The sequence below is a fragment of the Lactuca sativa genome, chromosome 7 (genome assembly GCF_002870075.4).
Source record: "Lactuca sativa cultivar Salinas chromosome 7, Lsat_Salinas_v11, whole genome shotgun sequence".
In the NCBI taxonomy this organism is placed as follows: Eukaryota; Viridiplantae; Streptophyta; class Magnoliopsida; order Asterales; family Asteraceae; genus Lactuca; species Lactuca sativa.
Window position 1 is genome coordinate 8,737,846 of NC_056629.2, and position 16,119 is coordinate 8,753,964.

At 42.4% G+C, this 16,119-nt stretch overlaps 1 protein-coding gene across 1 annotated transcript; it reads left to right on the forward strand.

Moving 5' to 3' along the window:
* Window positions 1-12,552: 12,552 nt before the first annotated feature.
* On the forward strand, window positions 12,553-13,840 carry LOC128126979 (uncharacterized). Its single transcript, XM_052765153.1, has 2 exons — window positions 12,553-13,253; window positions 13,340-13,840. The coding sequence occupies exons 1-2, from the start codon at window positions 12,836-12,838 to the stop codon at window positions 13,363-13,365; spliced, it is 444 nt and encodes a 147-aa protein (XP_052621113.1). The 5' UTR covers window positions 12,553-12,835; the 3' UTR covers window positions 13,366-13,840.
* Window positions 13,841-16,119: the final 2,279 nt, after the last annotated feature.

Sequence of the window (16,119 nt, forward strand, 5' to 3'; positions counted from 1 at the left end):
TTGAAACTATGTCTTTGGAATAGTTTATAGTCGGTTTAGAGCAGAGATTGCTCCAACTACTGTAGTTCAACCATTGGCGATTAAGTTGGTGAGTGTGTCAGGGTGCGAGACCCTGAATGATATGGATCTCAGAACCGAGGATGGAAGATTGATTGGGAGTACCTCAATGAGAGAGGTTCAGGTCAGGTGAATTTATTGGAGGGTCTCGGGTGGAGATCCAAGAGTCTGGATTAGCTTTTGAGAGGCCAGCAGGGTCGGATCCAGTGCAACGCTTGTATAAACTGCACGATGAAGTGTTGTTCCAAGGGTTTGGATTGTTATTGGGATCGGAATGAGGTGTTACATCATGTTCTCAGGGTAGTAAAGGTATCACTGGAGGAGGTGGTTAGGCTTCCTTCAGATGTTTGCGAATATGCTATCTTCGGCCATTTCTGGTGGATATTGGGTAATTATATCGCTTGGGAATTGTGATAAGTTGGATCTCGGGTCACTTTTCTGCTATTATCTGGGTTAGAAAGGGTTGTCAGATGCCATTCAACATGTTGAGGAATCTTTGAGAGATCTTCAGACGGATGTATCTCGCGGCGCGGATTCTGCGTGTACCGTGATTGCTTCGAGTCGTTGTCAGAATCTATTCAATGATCTGGGTTGCCACAGGTGTAGCAGGTTTGGCCACGTCTTCAGGGATTTCTCATAGGGAGTAAGCCCATTATATTTTCATTGTGTTTAGGTGGACGACAAGGAGGTCGACTGTCCGACGGTCAGGGAGGAGTAGTGAGTGCACTTGCTCAAGTCATTTTCGGGGTTGGTCCAAGGGCTTGAACGAGGGAGTTATGTCTATTTTTCAGTATCCTTGGTATTTATGTTTAGAAGAGCCATCAGGATTGTCGGGGGAACAGAGAGTTGTCACTAAGGTTTTGGTTTGACTATCCGTTCGTTGGACTCTGAGATCTGAGCGTGATGTCGCTTTTAAGCGTTTGAAGTCATTGATGTAGTTTGGATACAAGAAGTGTTAGCTGGATTTTAGGTAGTGTGCTGTTTTGTAACGACGTAAATTTTCAAACAATTTTTCACTTTTCAAACAATATAGTTATCGTTTAAACATTCTCAAATCTCATGTTCAACAATTGTTATCAAACAAAACATATCCCAAGATCACAAATAAAATCATGGGTCTGTGTGTACGGATCATGTCGGCGCCTTCCCGCGATCGTCACTGGTACCTGAAACACATAACACGTAACACGGTAAGCATAAATGCTTAGTGAGTTCCCCAAAATACCACATACAACACATATTAGCCACTCGAGGCTATAACTCTATATGACCCTCTGGTCAATGTGTATCAGTGGGACCCTCCAGTCCCAAGACTCTGTGGACCCTCTGGTCCTAACTCTATGGACCTTCCGGCCCCAAATCTGTAAACTCTGAAGCATACATAGCACAAATCACATATAAATCACATCATACAAAAGCATACAAGATACTCTGTCACATAACTCTAATTACCACTCTAGGTAAAGTATAGTGAGAAGACTCACCTCGGGACATCTCAAACAGTCTCGAACTCGGAATATTAATCTAGCCTCCACCTAATCACATAAATACATTAGTCTAAATCAATAACAGGTCTCAAAGGCTAAATAAGCCTCTTACTATAACTTCTGGAAGGGTAAAAGACCATTCTACACCTCTACTGGTCCAAAGGTCCCCCGGTTGACTAAACCCTAAAAGTCAACTAAAGTCAACAGTCCACACTGACCAGACTCATCGAGTTCATGCCACCACTCGGCGAGTCCATATGTGTATTCAGATTCCTCCTAAGGTCTCACTCGACTCACTAAGTCACTCACCTAACTCGGGGTCACCAATGGTCACGAATCGCGGGCAACTCGATCCGACTCGTCGAGTCTACCAATGGACTCGGCGAGTTTCCCCCATGCTCATGCTTAATCGACCCCCTGAGGTCAAATCTGCTTCACCAACCTATAGATCTGGCCTCCTAGAACCCAAAAGTCACGTAAGGGTTCGACCTTTAGGTCCATGCAACACACTATCAATTCTATATGCTAAAATAACTCTTAATATGATAACCTAGGCTCCAAAACTCATAAAGGATTGTTTAAAGCTGAAGGATGGGGACTCTTTAGACCTCTCAAGGTCCAGATATGATAATATTGTCACAAGGGGACATCACAAACACTAGGTCTCTATTAAAAATGAAGAGAAGAAACCCAAGATTCATGAAATCTATTACATAAATGAAGATAAGAATGAATCCATACCTCCCACAACAGCTCTGAACGAAATGATGGCACATTTGAGTCCCTCAAGTCAGCCTAGCCTGAAATCCTTCCTTCCCCTTGCAAAAACACACCAAAGAATGATGAATTAGCCCTTCTCTTGCTCTACAATCTCTCTCTGCTCTCTAGCGTTTCTCAGGGTTGTAGTGGCCGCAAATGAAGGCCATAAGGGCCTTTAAATAGGCTCCAAACCCGGGGAATTAGGGTTTTCTTCGTTGGCACCGACTCGTTGATTCAGATACCAACTCGTCGAGTCCCACCAAAAATCCCAAAAATAAATATTTAAAATAGCATACCCACAAATACGGATGTTACAATACTCCCCCACTAGAACCAGACTTCGCCCCCGAAGTCTCATGCCATAAACAACTCTGGATACTGCTGTCGCATCTCCGACTCGGGCTCCCAATTCAGCTCCGACCCTTTTCGATGTTGCCACTGGACCTGAACCAGGGGCACCTCCTTGTTCCTCAGAACCTTGATCCTCCGATCCACAATTGCGACTGGCCTCTCAACGTAATTCAGGTTCGCATCTATCTGGACATCCTCCAGCGGCACTACTATCGTCTCATCGGCTATACACAAGTAGCTCTAAACGATATGCTACCCGACCCACCCTCGCTGTTACCCTTAATGGTATAATGTACTGGGGCCCCGGCTTGCCCATATTCCGGAATCGTATCACTCCTTTCCAAGGAGATACCTTCAGGAGTACAAAGTCTCCAACCTGAAACTCAAGCTTGGATCGTCGCCTATCCGCATAAGTCTTCTGGCGATTTTGAGCTGTCAGCAATCTCTGCTTGACCTGCTGTATCTGCTCAGTCGTCTGAAGCACTATCTCAATGCTACCCATCACTCGCTGCCCTACCTCTCCCTAGTAGATGGGAGTCCGGTACCTTCTCCCATACAACAACTCGAAGGGAGGCATACCAATACTCGAATGGTAGCTGTTGTTGTAGGAAAACTCAGCCAATGGTAAGTAAGTTGTAACACCCAAAGTTTGGAAGGCCAAGAAAGGAAAGGAAACATTAATTTTTAAGGGGCGACTCGGCGAGTCCAAGGAGGGACTCGGCGAGTCCGAGCGGGATCCGAGTCGAGGAGTAAGTGACCGACTCGGCGAGTCGTCCAAGGTGACTCGGTGAGTCTGGTCTGTGCGAGGAAAACCCTAAATTCGGGACTTAGAGCCTATTTAAACGGCCTATTCTCTTCCCTGGAGTTCCTTTACTGCCTCTTGCATCCAGAGTATCGAACCCCAAGCCCCATTGTTGCCCATTCAAGCTCCCAAGCCATATTGAGTGATTTGAAGGAAGAAGAAGAAGGGGAAATCATTGAGGCTTCAAGGATTGGCCTTGGATCTGAAGATTGGGGAACCTTTCTGAGATATTGAAGGTAATAAGTCGTTTCTCTCCTTTAGATCTTCTATAGCTGTGAGATTTGGGGCTTTTAAGCCATGGTTAGTCACCCTTATGAGTTAGAAGCCGGATCTGGAGTTGCTACTCCAGATCCAAGTGTGTTATGGACTGGTGAAGCATAAAGTATCAGCCCTTGAGTCGATTTTGAAGCCCCTTGGCCTTAAACCCTAGTTTATGGTGTATTTTGCCTAGATCTCCATCTCTACACGTAAAGTTTGCAACTTTACGTGGGGGATAGGCTTGGGAAGGGTAGATCTACAGTTTGGAGTCCATGCATGACTCAAAAGTCCTCTGCATGTATGTAGATCTGATTGGACTCGGCGAGTCCTTCGAGTGGACTCGGCGAGTAGCATGAAGATGAGGAGGAACTCGACGAGTGAGATGAATAGCTCGTCGAGTCGGATGATGTTGGGCATGAACTCGGTGAGTTGGAAGAACCACTCGACGAGTTGGATGAAGATTGCCTGGTACTCAGTGAGTCTGTTCTTGGACTTGGCGATTCAGGTCGCGAAGCCCCAAACCCTTCGAGTCGAGACTCGAATCAGTGAGTCGGGTGGAGACTCAGCAAGTTGGAAAGGTCAGGACTCGGAAATCGTTGGACTCGGCGAGTCATGGACTGACTCAGCGAGTCGTGTCGCAAATGGAAGGACCCTGAGTATATAAACTCGGCGAGTCAGTAAGTGGACTCGGCGAGTAGGGTTGACCTGGGAAAGGTTGACTTTGACCAGGACTTTAATTTAGACCAGAATTGACTTGGTTAACTGTCGGGGGTCAGTTAGACTAAGTGTTGCATTGATATTGATAGCTCGGGAAGCTAGTAGAGTAGGAGTTCAATGAGTGGTCAGGCAGCAGCTAGTGGGATCATCAGCAAGTTTAGCCAGTGCAGGTGAGTTTCCCTTTGTGTGAATGGGTCTAAGGCCACAATGTCGGCCCATGTAGCTATGAGTAGAAGACCCGGGGGTTAGCCCTAGGCACAGTATGCTAGTATGATATTCAGGACGAGGTCCAATGATAGCGGGCGGGTGCCCAAGGATTTGTTTATATGATAATTTATACTTGTTGTCTGTGTGATACATGTATGTGCTTGGTAGGGAGGTGAGTGTGGGCGAGGTACCGTATCTCACCAATAGCAGAGTGTGGATGGTGTTCCACATCTCATTAGCAGCAGAGTAGGGGCGAGGCCCAAGTTAGGGAAGGAGTGAGTATGGGCTGGGCCCGTATCTCACTATCAGTAGGAGCATGGGCGGGGTTCCATGTCTCGTCAGTCGCAGGACAAGGGCAAGCCCCGGGATAGGCGAGGCCTTAGGACATGATCCATTGTATATGTTTAGCTTATGTTTTGCAGTATGAATATGTGCTATTATATGTTAGCGGGCGAGGCCCTGTGACAGGCGAGGCCTAAGTGAAACAGATCTGTATCCGAGCGGGGCTCGAAGCCAGGCGGGGCCTGGAGCAGTGGGGCCGTTGTATCGGGCGAGGCCCAAGGTAGGGGCAAGGCCCAAGATAGCGGACATGGCCCAGTATGTGCAGTATGTGCTATGCATGGTATGTGGTAGGGTGGGGAACTCGATAAGCTTCGTGCTTACGGTTTTCAGTTTTGGTTTCAGGTACTTCCGGTAGCGGAGGGAAGAGCTCGGGTTGATCGCATGGCACACACCATAGATTAGACAGCCTGGGAATGCTTACTCTGATAATGAACATGTGTTTTGAAAACTTATATTCAGATTATGTTTTGGAATGATGTCTTTGCTTAAAGTAATGTTTTATTAAAATAAATTTTTGGTCTTAAATTTTGGGTCGTTACATAAGTGTCCCAACTACCTCCGAAGTCCAATACACATGCCCGGAGCATGTCCTCGAGCGTCTGAATCGTCCGCTCACTCTGTCCCTCCGTCTGTGGGTGGTAAGCGGTGGTGAAATGCAATCTCATACCCAATTCCTCATGGAACTTCTTCCAGAATCTAGAAGTGAAACGTACATCTCGAACTGAAACAATCGAGATCGGTACTCCATGCCGCGATACAACCTCTCTTACATACGTCTCTGCCAGTCTCTCTGCGGAAGAGCTCTCACTGATAGCAAGAAAGTGAGCACTCTTTGTCAGCCGATCGGCGATCACCCAGATTACATCGACACCCATCGCGGTCCTCGGCAATTTGGTGATGAAATCCATAGAAATTTATTCCCACTTCCACTGGGGAACCTCCAGTGGCTGCAACTTGCCATGCGGACGCTGGTGCTCGGCCTTAACCCTACGACAGGTCAAGCACCTCTCAATAAACCACTCCACATCCCTCTTCATACAGGGCCACTAATACTCTCTCTTCATATCCAAATACATCTTAGTGGCCCCAGGATGGATCGAAAACCTCGATCTGTGCGCCTCCTCCATCAGGATGGTACGTGCCCCGCCTACAAACGACACCCAAATCCAACCCTGAAAGGTCATAAGACCTCGGCTATCGGTAACGAACTCAGATACCTGCCCGATCACCCTCTCTCTCTCTTTTGGTTCTCCAGCCTCACGGCCTGTATCTGGGCCTCTCGTATGGTATCCAACATCGGAGTCATCACCGTCATCCTCATTAAAATGTCTCGTATCGGGGCACTCTCCGCCCTCCGGCTCAGGGCATCGGCTACAACGTTAGCCTTTCCCGGATGGTATAGGATCTCACAATCATAATCCTTTACCACATCTAACCATCTCCTCTGGCGCATATTCAGGTTGGGCTGATCCATCAAATACTTCAAGCTCTTGTGGTTCGTGTATACAGTACACCGAACCCCGTACAAATAGTGACGCCAGATCTTGAGGGCGAACACCACAACCCCCAACTCCAGATTGTGGGTGGGATACCTCGTCTCATGAGGCTTCAGCTGCCTCGATGCATAAGCTATCACGTGCCCTCTCTGCATCAGCACCGCACCCAACCCTGATATCGATGCGTCACAATATACCACAAAATCTTCCATCCCCTCTGGAAGAGCTAACACCGGGGCTTTGCATAATCTCTGGCGAAGTGTCTCGAATGAGGCCTGCTGCTCAGGACCCCAACTAAAAGCCACGCCCTTCCGGGTCAACCTGGTGAGAGGAACAACAATTTTGGAGAAATCCCTGATAAATCTTCAGTAATAGCCGGCCAACCCTAGAAAACTCCTGATCTCGGTGGGGGATCTCGGCACCTCCCATCTCATCACGGCCTCAATCTTGGCCGGGTCAACCAATATCCCATTCTGGTTGACGAGATGCCCTAAGAACTGGACCTCTCGTAACCAGAAATCGCACTTGGAGAATTTGGCTTAAAGCCTCTCCGATCTCAGGACTTCGAGGATCTCTCACAAATGCTCCTCATGCTGCTCTCTGGATCTCGAATACACCAATATATCATCAATGAACACGATCACCGAACGATCCAACAGCGTCCTGCACACCCTGTTCATGAGATCTATGAACGATGTCGGTGCATTGGTGAGCCCAAAAGGCATCACCACGAACTCGTAATGCCCATAACGAGTTCTTAATGCCGTCTTCTGGATATCCTCATCACGCACTCTCATCTGATGATATCTAGACCTCAAATTAATCATGGAGAACCAAGATGATCCTTGCAACTAATTGAACAGATCATCAATCCTCGGTAAGGGGTAACGGTTCTTGACCGTTAACTTGTTCAACTCCCGGTAATCAATGCACATCCAGTGTGAGCCATCCTTTTTCTTAACAAAAAGGATCGGCGCTCCCCACGGCGAGCTACTCGGCCGAATAAACCCCTTCCCCAGCAGATCCAGAAGCTGCGAGGATAACTCCTGCATCTCCGGCGGCGTAAGGCGATAGGGTGCCTTGGATATTGGCGTCACACCCGACATTAGGTCAATCCAGAACTCCACTTATCTCTCTAGAGGCACACCCGACAACTCCTCGGGAAAAACATCCGCAAACTCACACACTATCGGCACCTCTGAAACAGAACTCGATCTATCACCACTAACCCGTGTATCCATAACATACATCAAGAAAGCCATACAACCCTGCTATAAACTCTTCCTCGCTCGAGCGGCAGAACAGAAAGCTGATCTGGTCCTAATACCCTCTCCGTAAACTGTGAGCACTCCCCCACTAGGGTCTCGTATAGTCACCAACTGACGTTCGCAATCTATAAAAGATCCGAACCAAATCAACCAATCCATGCCCACAATAACACAAAGATCTCCCATCGCAATCGGTATTAGATCAATCGGGAACTCAACAACAAAGATCTTGAGTACAGATCCTCGAATCACATCAGGCGCATATACTTCTCGCTCGTCGGCTATAGAAACTCGTAGAGGTCGACTCAATGCCTCTCGTCGGATACTAATGTGCTGACTAAATGCTAATGATAAGAAAGATTGACTCGCACCCGAGTCAAATAACACCAGAGCAGGTACAAAATTCACAAAAAAAGTACCTACGCATACCATAATATAAGCACAATATCTCAAACTCGAAATAAATAGATGAAAGAGTACATACCAGCCACGATGTCGGGCGGTGCGCGGACCTCCTCCGCTGTCAACTGGAAGGCTCTCCCACGATCCTTCGGTGCCTCGGCCTTCGCTGGCTGAGTCTCGGTAGCTCGTACGGTAGCAGGGGCAGATCCCTATGGTGCTCCCTGTGCCGACCCCCGCAGCTGTGGACACTCGGCCTTCCGATGGCTGGTCTGGTTGCAGTGGAAGCACACTGCAAATCCCTTGGGGGAATCCTTAGCCATATGCCCCTTCCTTGCCACACTTGTAGCAAGACCTCGCTCGGCAAATCCCCTCATGGGTATTGCCACACTTGCCACAAGTGTGGCCCTTCTGGTTCCCTGATCTCGAATTGGCGGGCTTTGCCCATTTGGCTGTTGGCTGGAACTGTGTCGGTTGCCTATCCCTCCCCTGAGACTTCGTTTCCTCCCTGGCCCGAGTCTCGAGCTCAATCTCCCTCTTTCGAGCATTTGCCTAGAGCTCGGCAAATGTCCGGTATGTCGAGTTCACCACGAACTCACGAATGTCTCTCCTCAAAATACTCAGATATCGACTCATGCGTGCTTGCTCAGTAGACACATGCGTTGGGCAAAACATCGCCCACTTATGCAACATCCTGGTGATCACAGTAACAGACTCAGTTCCCTACTTGAGGGACAAGAACTCTTAGGCCAACCATTCCCTTTCCACCAGGGGAATGTACTCATCATGAAACATGGTGGTGAACCTCTCCCAGAATACCACGGCAAGCTCTGCAAAAGTGAAGTACGTTGTCACAAATTTCCACCAATCCTTCGCTCCCAAGCGAAGGTGGTTCTGTTGGGATTTGAGCAATCTAACACTTCCTAAGTGTGCATGCAACCCTAATAAACCCTGGATCTATGTTTTCTTCTAAAATACATGCAACTAATAATTTCCAAGGTTTCTTCCTAACTAGCATAGCATAAGGATTATGAATCATAAAACTACTAGTAGAAATACATACCTTTTGATGATGGTTGATTGTTTGGAGTTTGAGAGCCAAGCACCAATAGTGTGAATGCCTCAAATGGAATCACAAATCACCACAAACACTTGGAAAACTTTGAGAGAGTGTATACACACATAGAAAATCGGCCACACACACAAAACCACACTAGTGGCTATTTCATGCAACATAAGCATGATTATATAGTGTGCATGGTTAGGGTGAAACCCTAATAACCCATGACCTTTCCTTTTCCAAGGATCCATGGGTTAAAAGCTCCATGGATCATCCATGGACTTCCATATAAGCCTAGCCCATTAACAAATGAGTGTTAGCCCACACCATATAAAACAATAGCCCACAATTTAATTAGTCTTCCTTTTAATCTCTAAATTAATTCATAATTAATTTAAGACTAAGACTAATTAAATAACCTGATATTAATATATTATAACTTACAATATATTAATAAACATATGTGTATAACTCTCATAAAATTATCCATAAATAGTTCGGGTGAAGTGCAACCCAAATGGACCATGCCGGGTCGGGTCAAGTATGTACCAAATAAGTTATGGACTTAGACACCTTATCCAACAGGTTCAACGCGAACCGTACCCTCAGATGCTCCGGACATGAACACATGTAGAAGCATCCCTCAATGTCAGAAATCCACCTCATCGCGGCTATCGGATCCTGCATCCCATCAAACTCTGGTGGCTTCGTGTTGCTGAACTCTCGATACAGCAACGAGTCACCTCCCTGTGGCCTGGTAGCAGCGACGGCTGCGGTGGCTGCAGCAACAGCAGTATCAGTAAGAGCAGCATACCGCTCATCAAAAGTCTCGACCGACATGGTATTGACAGACCCAAACATCTCTGGTATCTCAACTCGTATGGCCACAACCACCTCCTCATGAATCATCCTGCGGATCTCCTCATCGCTGACACTGCTGCTCTCTGGAGTGTGGCGCATACTCACCATGATGTCTCTGAAATACAACACAAAAATTGTTGGATTAGTGTCTAAGTCCATAACTGTTTTGGTATGTACTTGACCCGATTATGAGCATGGTCCTTTTGGGTTGCCTTCACCATAGCAATATGTAGGATGATTTAAGGAGAGAAAGGTTTAAATATGATTTATTAATATATTATGAGAATAATATATTAAAGGAGAAATCATATTGTTTAATTAATATTAGTCAAGAATTAATTGTTAATTAATTTTGTGGCTAAAAGAGATTAATTAAACTTAAGGGACTGAAGTTGTAATTATAAGATAATTATAATTGGGCTATGGATCACCTAATAATATATAGGTTGGACGAATTCTATGGGAAGCCCATTAGAAATCGTCCAAGGGATATGTTTAAGGAGTCCATGGGCTGCTTAGGGCCTAAGCAGTCAAATTAGGGTTTCCTAGTTGTAAACCCTAATAGCCTACATGTATATAAAGGGCCCCTATGCCCCAAAAACGTGAACAAGTCTTCCATTAGGGTTTCCAGCCGTTTTTGGTGCCTCCCTTTCTTCTCCTCTTCATCCAAGTTGCATATGGTGTTTGTGACTCCATTAGAGGTACTACACTTGTGGTACTTGCTTTCAAGAGCTAAGGAAATTCAAGGAACTAGTTGTTATTGCTATATAACAACAAAAGGTATGTATTCTAGCTTTATATATGAATTTCGAAAATTATAGTAGCATGCCAGGTTTCTTTTTGTGTTCATAAAGCTGTATAACTAATAGTGAAAACATAGATCCAATACTAGGGTTGCATGCACACATAGGATTGTTTGTATTAAACCCATCAGTGGTATCAGAGCCAGGTTTTTGTTTTCAATTAGCTTTTATTCAAATTTATGAATTTGACATTTTAGGGTTTATGGCTAATGAACCCTAAAGGCTAGGTATTTTTCGCAATTAGGGTTGCTAAACCCTAGATGGCGATTTTTGCTAGGGTTTCCCAAATCCTTTCCTTAGCCTCCAAGATTTTGAAATCTAGAGTTTTCCAACCCTTGGATTTCGAAATTACCTCCTTCCCCAAGGTTAGATCCTAAATTTTAGGGATTTGGATAATCCCATATCTTGTAATTATCTTTTAATTGTTAAATATGGTAATTAAAGATCTTGAATTATCCCATCCCTTATTTTCGAGATTTTGAGAGGGATTCAAGGGATTTGGATATCTTAGATGTATAATTGGTAATTATCCTCATGATCTAGATAATCCCTTGTGATTTAATAATTTAAATTAATTGTTTAATTTATGGTAATTATTAAATCAACAGTTTTAATATTTAAAATTTTAATTTAAATGTCTCAAATTCAAAATTTTAAGTGAGATTAAAACCTAATTGTTTTGAAGAGTTTCAAAACTTGCCCTCAAGTTTTGGAATTTAAATTGTTGATTAAAAGTTAATTTTGAAAGTCTAAAATCCAAAACCCTAATTTTGAAAAGTTCAAATTAAACCCTTATGGCTTTATTAAGTTAATTAAGTGTATAATTAAAAGAGATTTAATAAATCCATAATGATTTTGGTTAATTAAAAGTATAATTTAAACCACCTAGTATTTTAAAAGTGTAAAATACACCCTTATACTATATATAACATTAAAAGTTTAATATTATATATGTATAACTAAAAATTCAGTCTTACCGTTAGTAGGCCTCATTCACGAAGCTAGTCTATAAGGGGTGTTTAAGGAAATTGCCTATAAAATGGCGATTGAATGGGTATCCACTCTTACCCACCGCACTCTTGACTAGTGGAGGGTCGTTAGCCGAACGGGTAGGATAGGACAGAAACCTTCCATTATAAGTATAATGAAGTACAAAGTAACTAAATGTTTTTTTTTTCAAATTCCCAAATCATAGTTACTTTAGGCAAAAGGTGAAATTGTATGCTAACCCATGGAATTACACTTCGTACCCTTGTCAAACGTTAGTGGAGCGTGTGTGGTTAACCGGCACACTAATTTGGGGATGACATTGGTAGCGAAGGGTGACTCGATGTTTGTCATAGATCAATGGAGCGTGTGTGGCTAACCGGCACATTGATTAGGTGATAGTAACATTGGGTGCACCACGTGATTCGCATGGTTATTCACACCTTGTTTGTGATCCTCGGCATCCCAGTCACAAATAGTAGGGCATAATCGAGATTAAACATGCCATTGAAGAGTTCAATGAGTCTCAAAAGATCTAGGAGTTTCAATTCATTTAAAACTTAAACTTCTTTTTCGTTTTTCATGGTGGAAATTGGTAAATCGTCATTTACCTACCTTCAAATATTCTGCAACTAGATTACGGCATCCCTCTTCTAGGTTGTAGAGTATTGTGTTGGATCCTAGATTGATGTTTCTTTTGGGTGTTGCATCAAGAATTCTAATCAACTTAACTTGAATTTTCTCCCGTTTTGTAGATGTCTGAATCTTACAATAGTCTTCCCAAATCCTTTAAGCTTTCCAAATGAAGATGACGTTCCGAGATACGATCAAGGAAATGAGAGTCATGCTTCACTTCCTCCGCCTCCTCCAATTATTCTCCCTGACCCACAAGTTCAAAGGCTTGAAAAGTTCAAGCTTACTCAAGCCCTTTTGGCAAGTAAACACGAAGATGGGAAACCTGTGTGTGCGCACGTCCTAGAGATGAAGTCATACATTGATAGGTTAAACATGTTGGGTGTCGAGATTTCAAGTGGGTTGGATATTGACTGGGTTCTTCAGTCACTTCCTGAATCATATAGTGAGTTCGTTAGAGAGTACTATATGATTGACCACGACGTGACCCTAATTGATCTCACCTACTTGCTTATAGCTGCTGAATCAACAATGATTTGGCGTGCTGGTCAAGCAAATTTGTCTAGTGAATCAAACTCCCAAACTTCAATGGATACTGGCAACATTGGAAGTCCAGAAAGAACTAAGTCTGTGATTGTCCGATGTGTTGTGCCAAAGGAATCTATTTGCTTTTATTGCCAAGAGAAGGGGCATTGGAAACGAAGCTGCCCTAATTATCTGAGAGATCTAAGAGATGGGAGAGTCAAGACGTATGACTCTACTTCAGGTAAAATCCATTAACTAACTCTTTTAAGTTCCTATTCTAGATTCTTAATACATGATGTGATAAGATTACATTTTGATGTTTTGTAGGATCGAAGAAAAGAGAGGAAGCTTGAAAAAAGAAGTGAGCTGAATCTGATCATGAAGAAATGGATTTCGATCGCATTACTTGAAGAATGGATTCTTGAGCTACTACTTGGAGTTAGAATAGATTGTTAAGAAATATGTAATAACATAGTTTTTCAATTGAGTTGAATTGTAAGGACAAAATTTTTTCCGCACTAAAATGAATTTTGACTTTATCTTATTTATTTATCCTTGCAATGGCATGTATGAAAGAATTGATGTTTGAATGTTTCTATTATTAGCAATAATGGATTTGATTCTTAATTGTGTTATTTGTGGAAATGTCAAAATTTTACCAAATAGGGAGAGTTTCTCATCACCCAAGTTTCAATTGGAAAGAAACTTGGAATCATGCAATGTGCATTGTATGATGAATGAAAAACTTTCACATTTGGGAACCTTAGACTAATTCTTTGGCAAAGTGTCAATTGAAGGACTAGGAGATCGAGTACACTAGGTCGTACGTTGATCAAGTCTACCACAAGAGTGACAAAGATATTCGTCATGATTTACTAAAGTTTAGTAAATATGGTTATACTTATAAGATTAAGTATAATTCTAAGTTGATTGAAAGAGTTTCAATGAATAGTAGAACGAATAAAGAAGAATCAAGTAGGCAGAAAGATAAAAGTTTCTCTATTCTAAGAAGAAGGGAGAGTACCTTTTATTGTGTTTTATGATAAGTCTTTATGATTAAGAACCATGTCTCAATTGATCCTCTAAGTGAGTCTTAGTGCGATTGCATGTCTAAGAAGAGGAATTGAGAATTGTAGAAATGGTTAAATCAAAGAGTCAATCATACTTCGTTCCAATATCAAGTCTTAGAGTCAAGATTGTGACACTGAGTGAAAAGTCTTAAGTAGGTTTATAACACTCATCAAATGTGGAATTTGGAAAAGTTTTCTTATTCTTGCACATTTGAAATTGGTAAGTTGTGCTGTCTTGGATAAGACAAAGACCAACTAGGACCAATTATGTGAAGTGTTTTGTCTTGATAAATGCTTCACTAACTATTGAATATTTGTTTGTCAAGAAATGTTTCTTGACAAGAGAATCTTATATGTCAAGAAGTCAGTGGGAGTCTTAATGGTCTTGAAAAGGTTTCAAGAACAAATCAAGAATAAACCTTATCGATCATCACTAGCACACGACTTGAGGTTTACAACCTATCGTGCTGACATTGTTTTGTTTCTGTGCCATTCCAATTGAGTTAATTGTGTATATGAGTTCTATGAGCTCTCATTTGAATACACACTAAAGCCTTAGTCGATGGAAAGTAAATTGATATGTAAGGACAAGTTACTAAACTACTTGGAAGGCATGGTGGGCACTCGTGTTACCATAGGGCAAGAAATCAAGATTAAGAAAGTTCAGCCCATATGAGTTTGGATTTGTCGCAAACCTTGTTTTTGGAAAATTCACATGGATAGGAACTCATACACCATAAAATCTAAGTGTCATAAGATTCCCTCCTTCATGAAAATGACTGTGAGGAAATGCTTTCACTAAGAGAGATTTTAAGAAGATAGCAATTGTGAAAATTGTATTCTCAAATTCGATTATGGTTACGGCATCCCTTTCCATAGTTCGAATTGTGAGATTTGGCAATTAGTTTCAACATTTGGAACTTAGTAACATAAGTTATGAATTGTTTAAACACACATATGAGCTATCTAAGGCAAAGGTTTATAAGGTTAAGAAGCTTAGATAAAGGCTTATCGAAGCATCTGGTATTAGAAATATGAATTTCAGAGATTCAATAGGCATTGTTTTCTGAAAGTTCATTTGTTTTCTGAATACATGTCAAAGCTAGTGGGAGCATAAATGTTATGCTTATATGATAATCATCATGATAGTGGGAGCATAAGTGTTATGCTTGTATGATTGTTATGGCGAGTATTGCAAGTTAGCAATATTAATTATAGAAAAACAAAGATTCCATTTGCAAAGTTGCATGGGTTGAAAAGTTGTTTTGCTATAATTAAAGGAGAGAATATTATACTTCGTTTCAAAATCTAAAGCTTAGATTAAGAAATTTTAATATCTTCAGTCAAAGGATACATTGTGTGTTCTCAAATTTCGATTATGATTACGGCATCCCTCTTCATAGTTCGAATTGTGAGAACATGACACATAAAATATTATGGCAAAAGATTGGTAAAGTATCATATCTTTATGTAAGACATTATGCATCGTGTCCCATACGCTTCGGGTATAGGATCGATTGTAAATGCTATAGTATTTTACCATTCTAAAATTTTCCAAATGTCTAGCGCATTAAGAGGGAAAAAGGAATAGAATTGGTTTTGACTGAAAGAATTTAACAACTATCAAAGGATGATCCAAAGTTCGCTGAGGATTGATCGCTTGTAAGTAGTTGAAAGTATGATATTGGATGGACCATATCGACATTATTACGAATAGATAAGATTCTATTAAGAATGAGTTGTCATATGGCAAATGTGGAAATGTTTCCATATTGGGAGTTGGATATTGAGAGTCTATGCCTAGATTAGAAACTTTTATGCAAGAAGGATGTTCAAAGGAATGTACTTTGAATGTGAGACTTCACATCTATGGAATTGTCTTGTAACAATTTCTAAGAAAGCACTTTGTAATTTCATTAGCCAAGTCTTGGTGACTTTTGTGCTATGACTTTACGAAAGGATCGTTGCGTAAAATGTTAGAATCTAGCATATTCTAGTAGTGGCAAGAACCTTGTGTTCCTACACTAATAATTAGGA

Coding starts and splice junctions, on each gene's coding strand:
- LOC128126979 (XM_052765153.1), top strand. CDS start 12,836: ATGAAGTCATACATTGATAGGTTAAACATGTTGGGTGTCGAGATTTCA. Junction 13,254..13,339: donor GACGTATGACTCTACTTCAG/GTAAAATCCATT, acceptor GATGTTTTGTAG/GATCGAAGAAAAGAGAGGAA.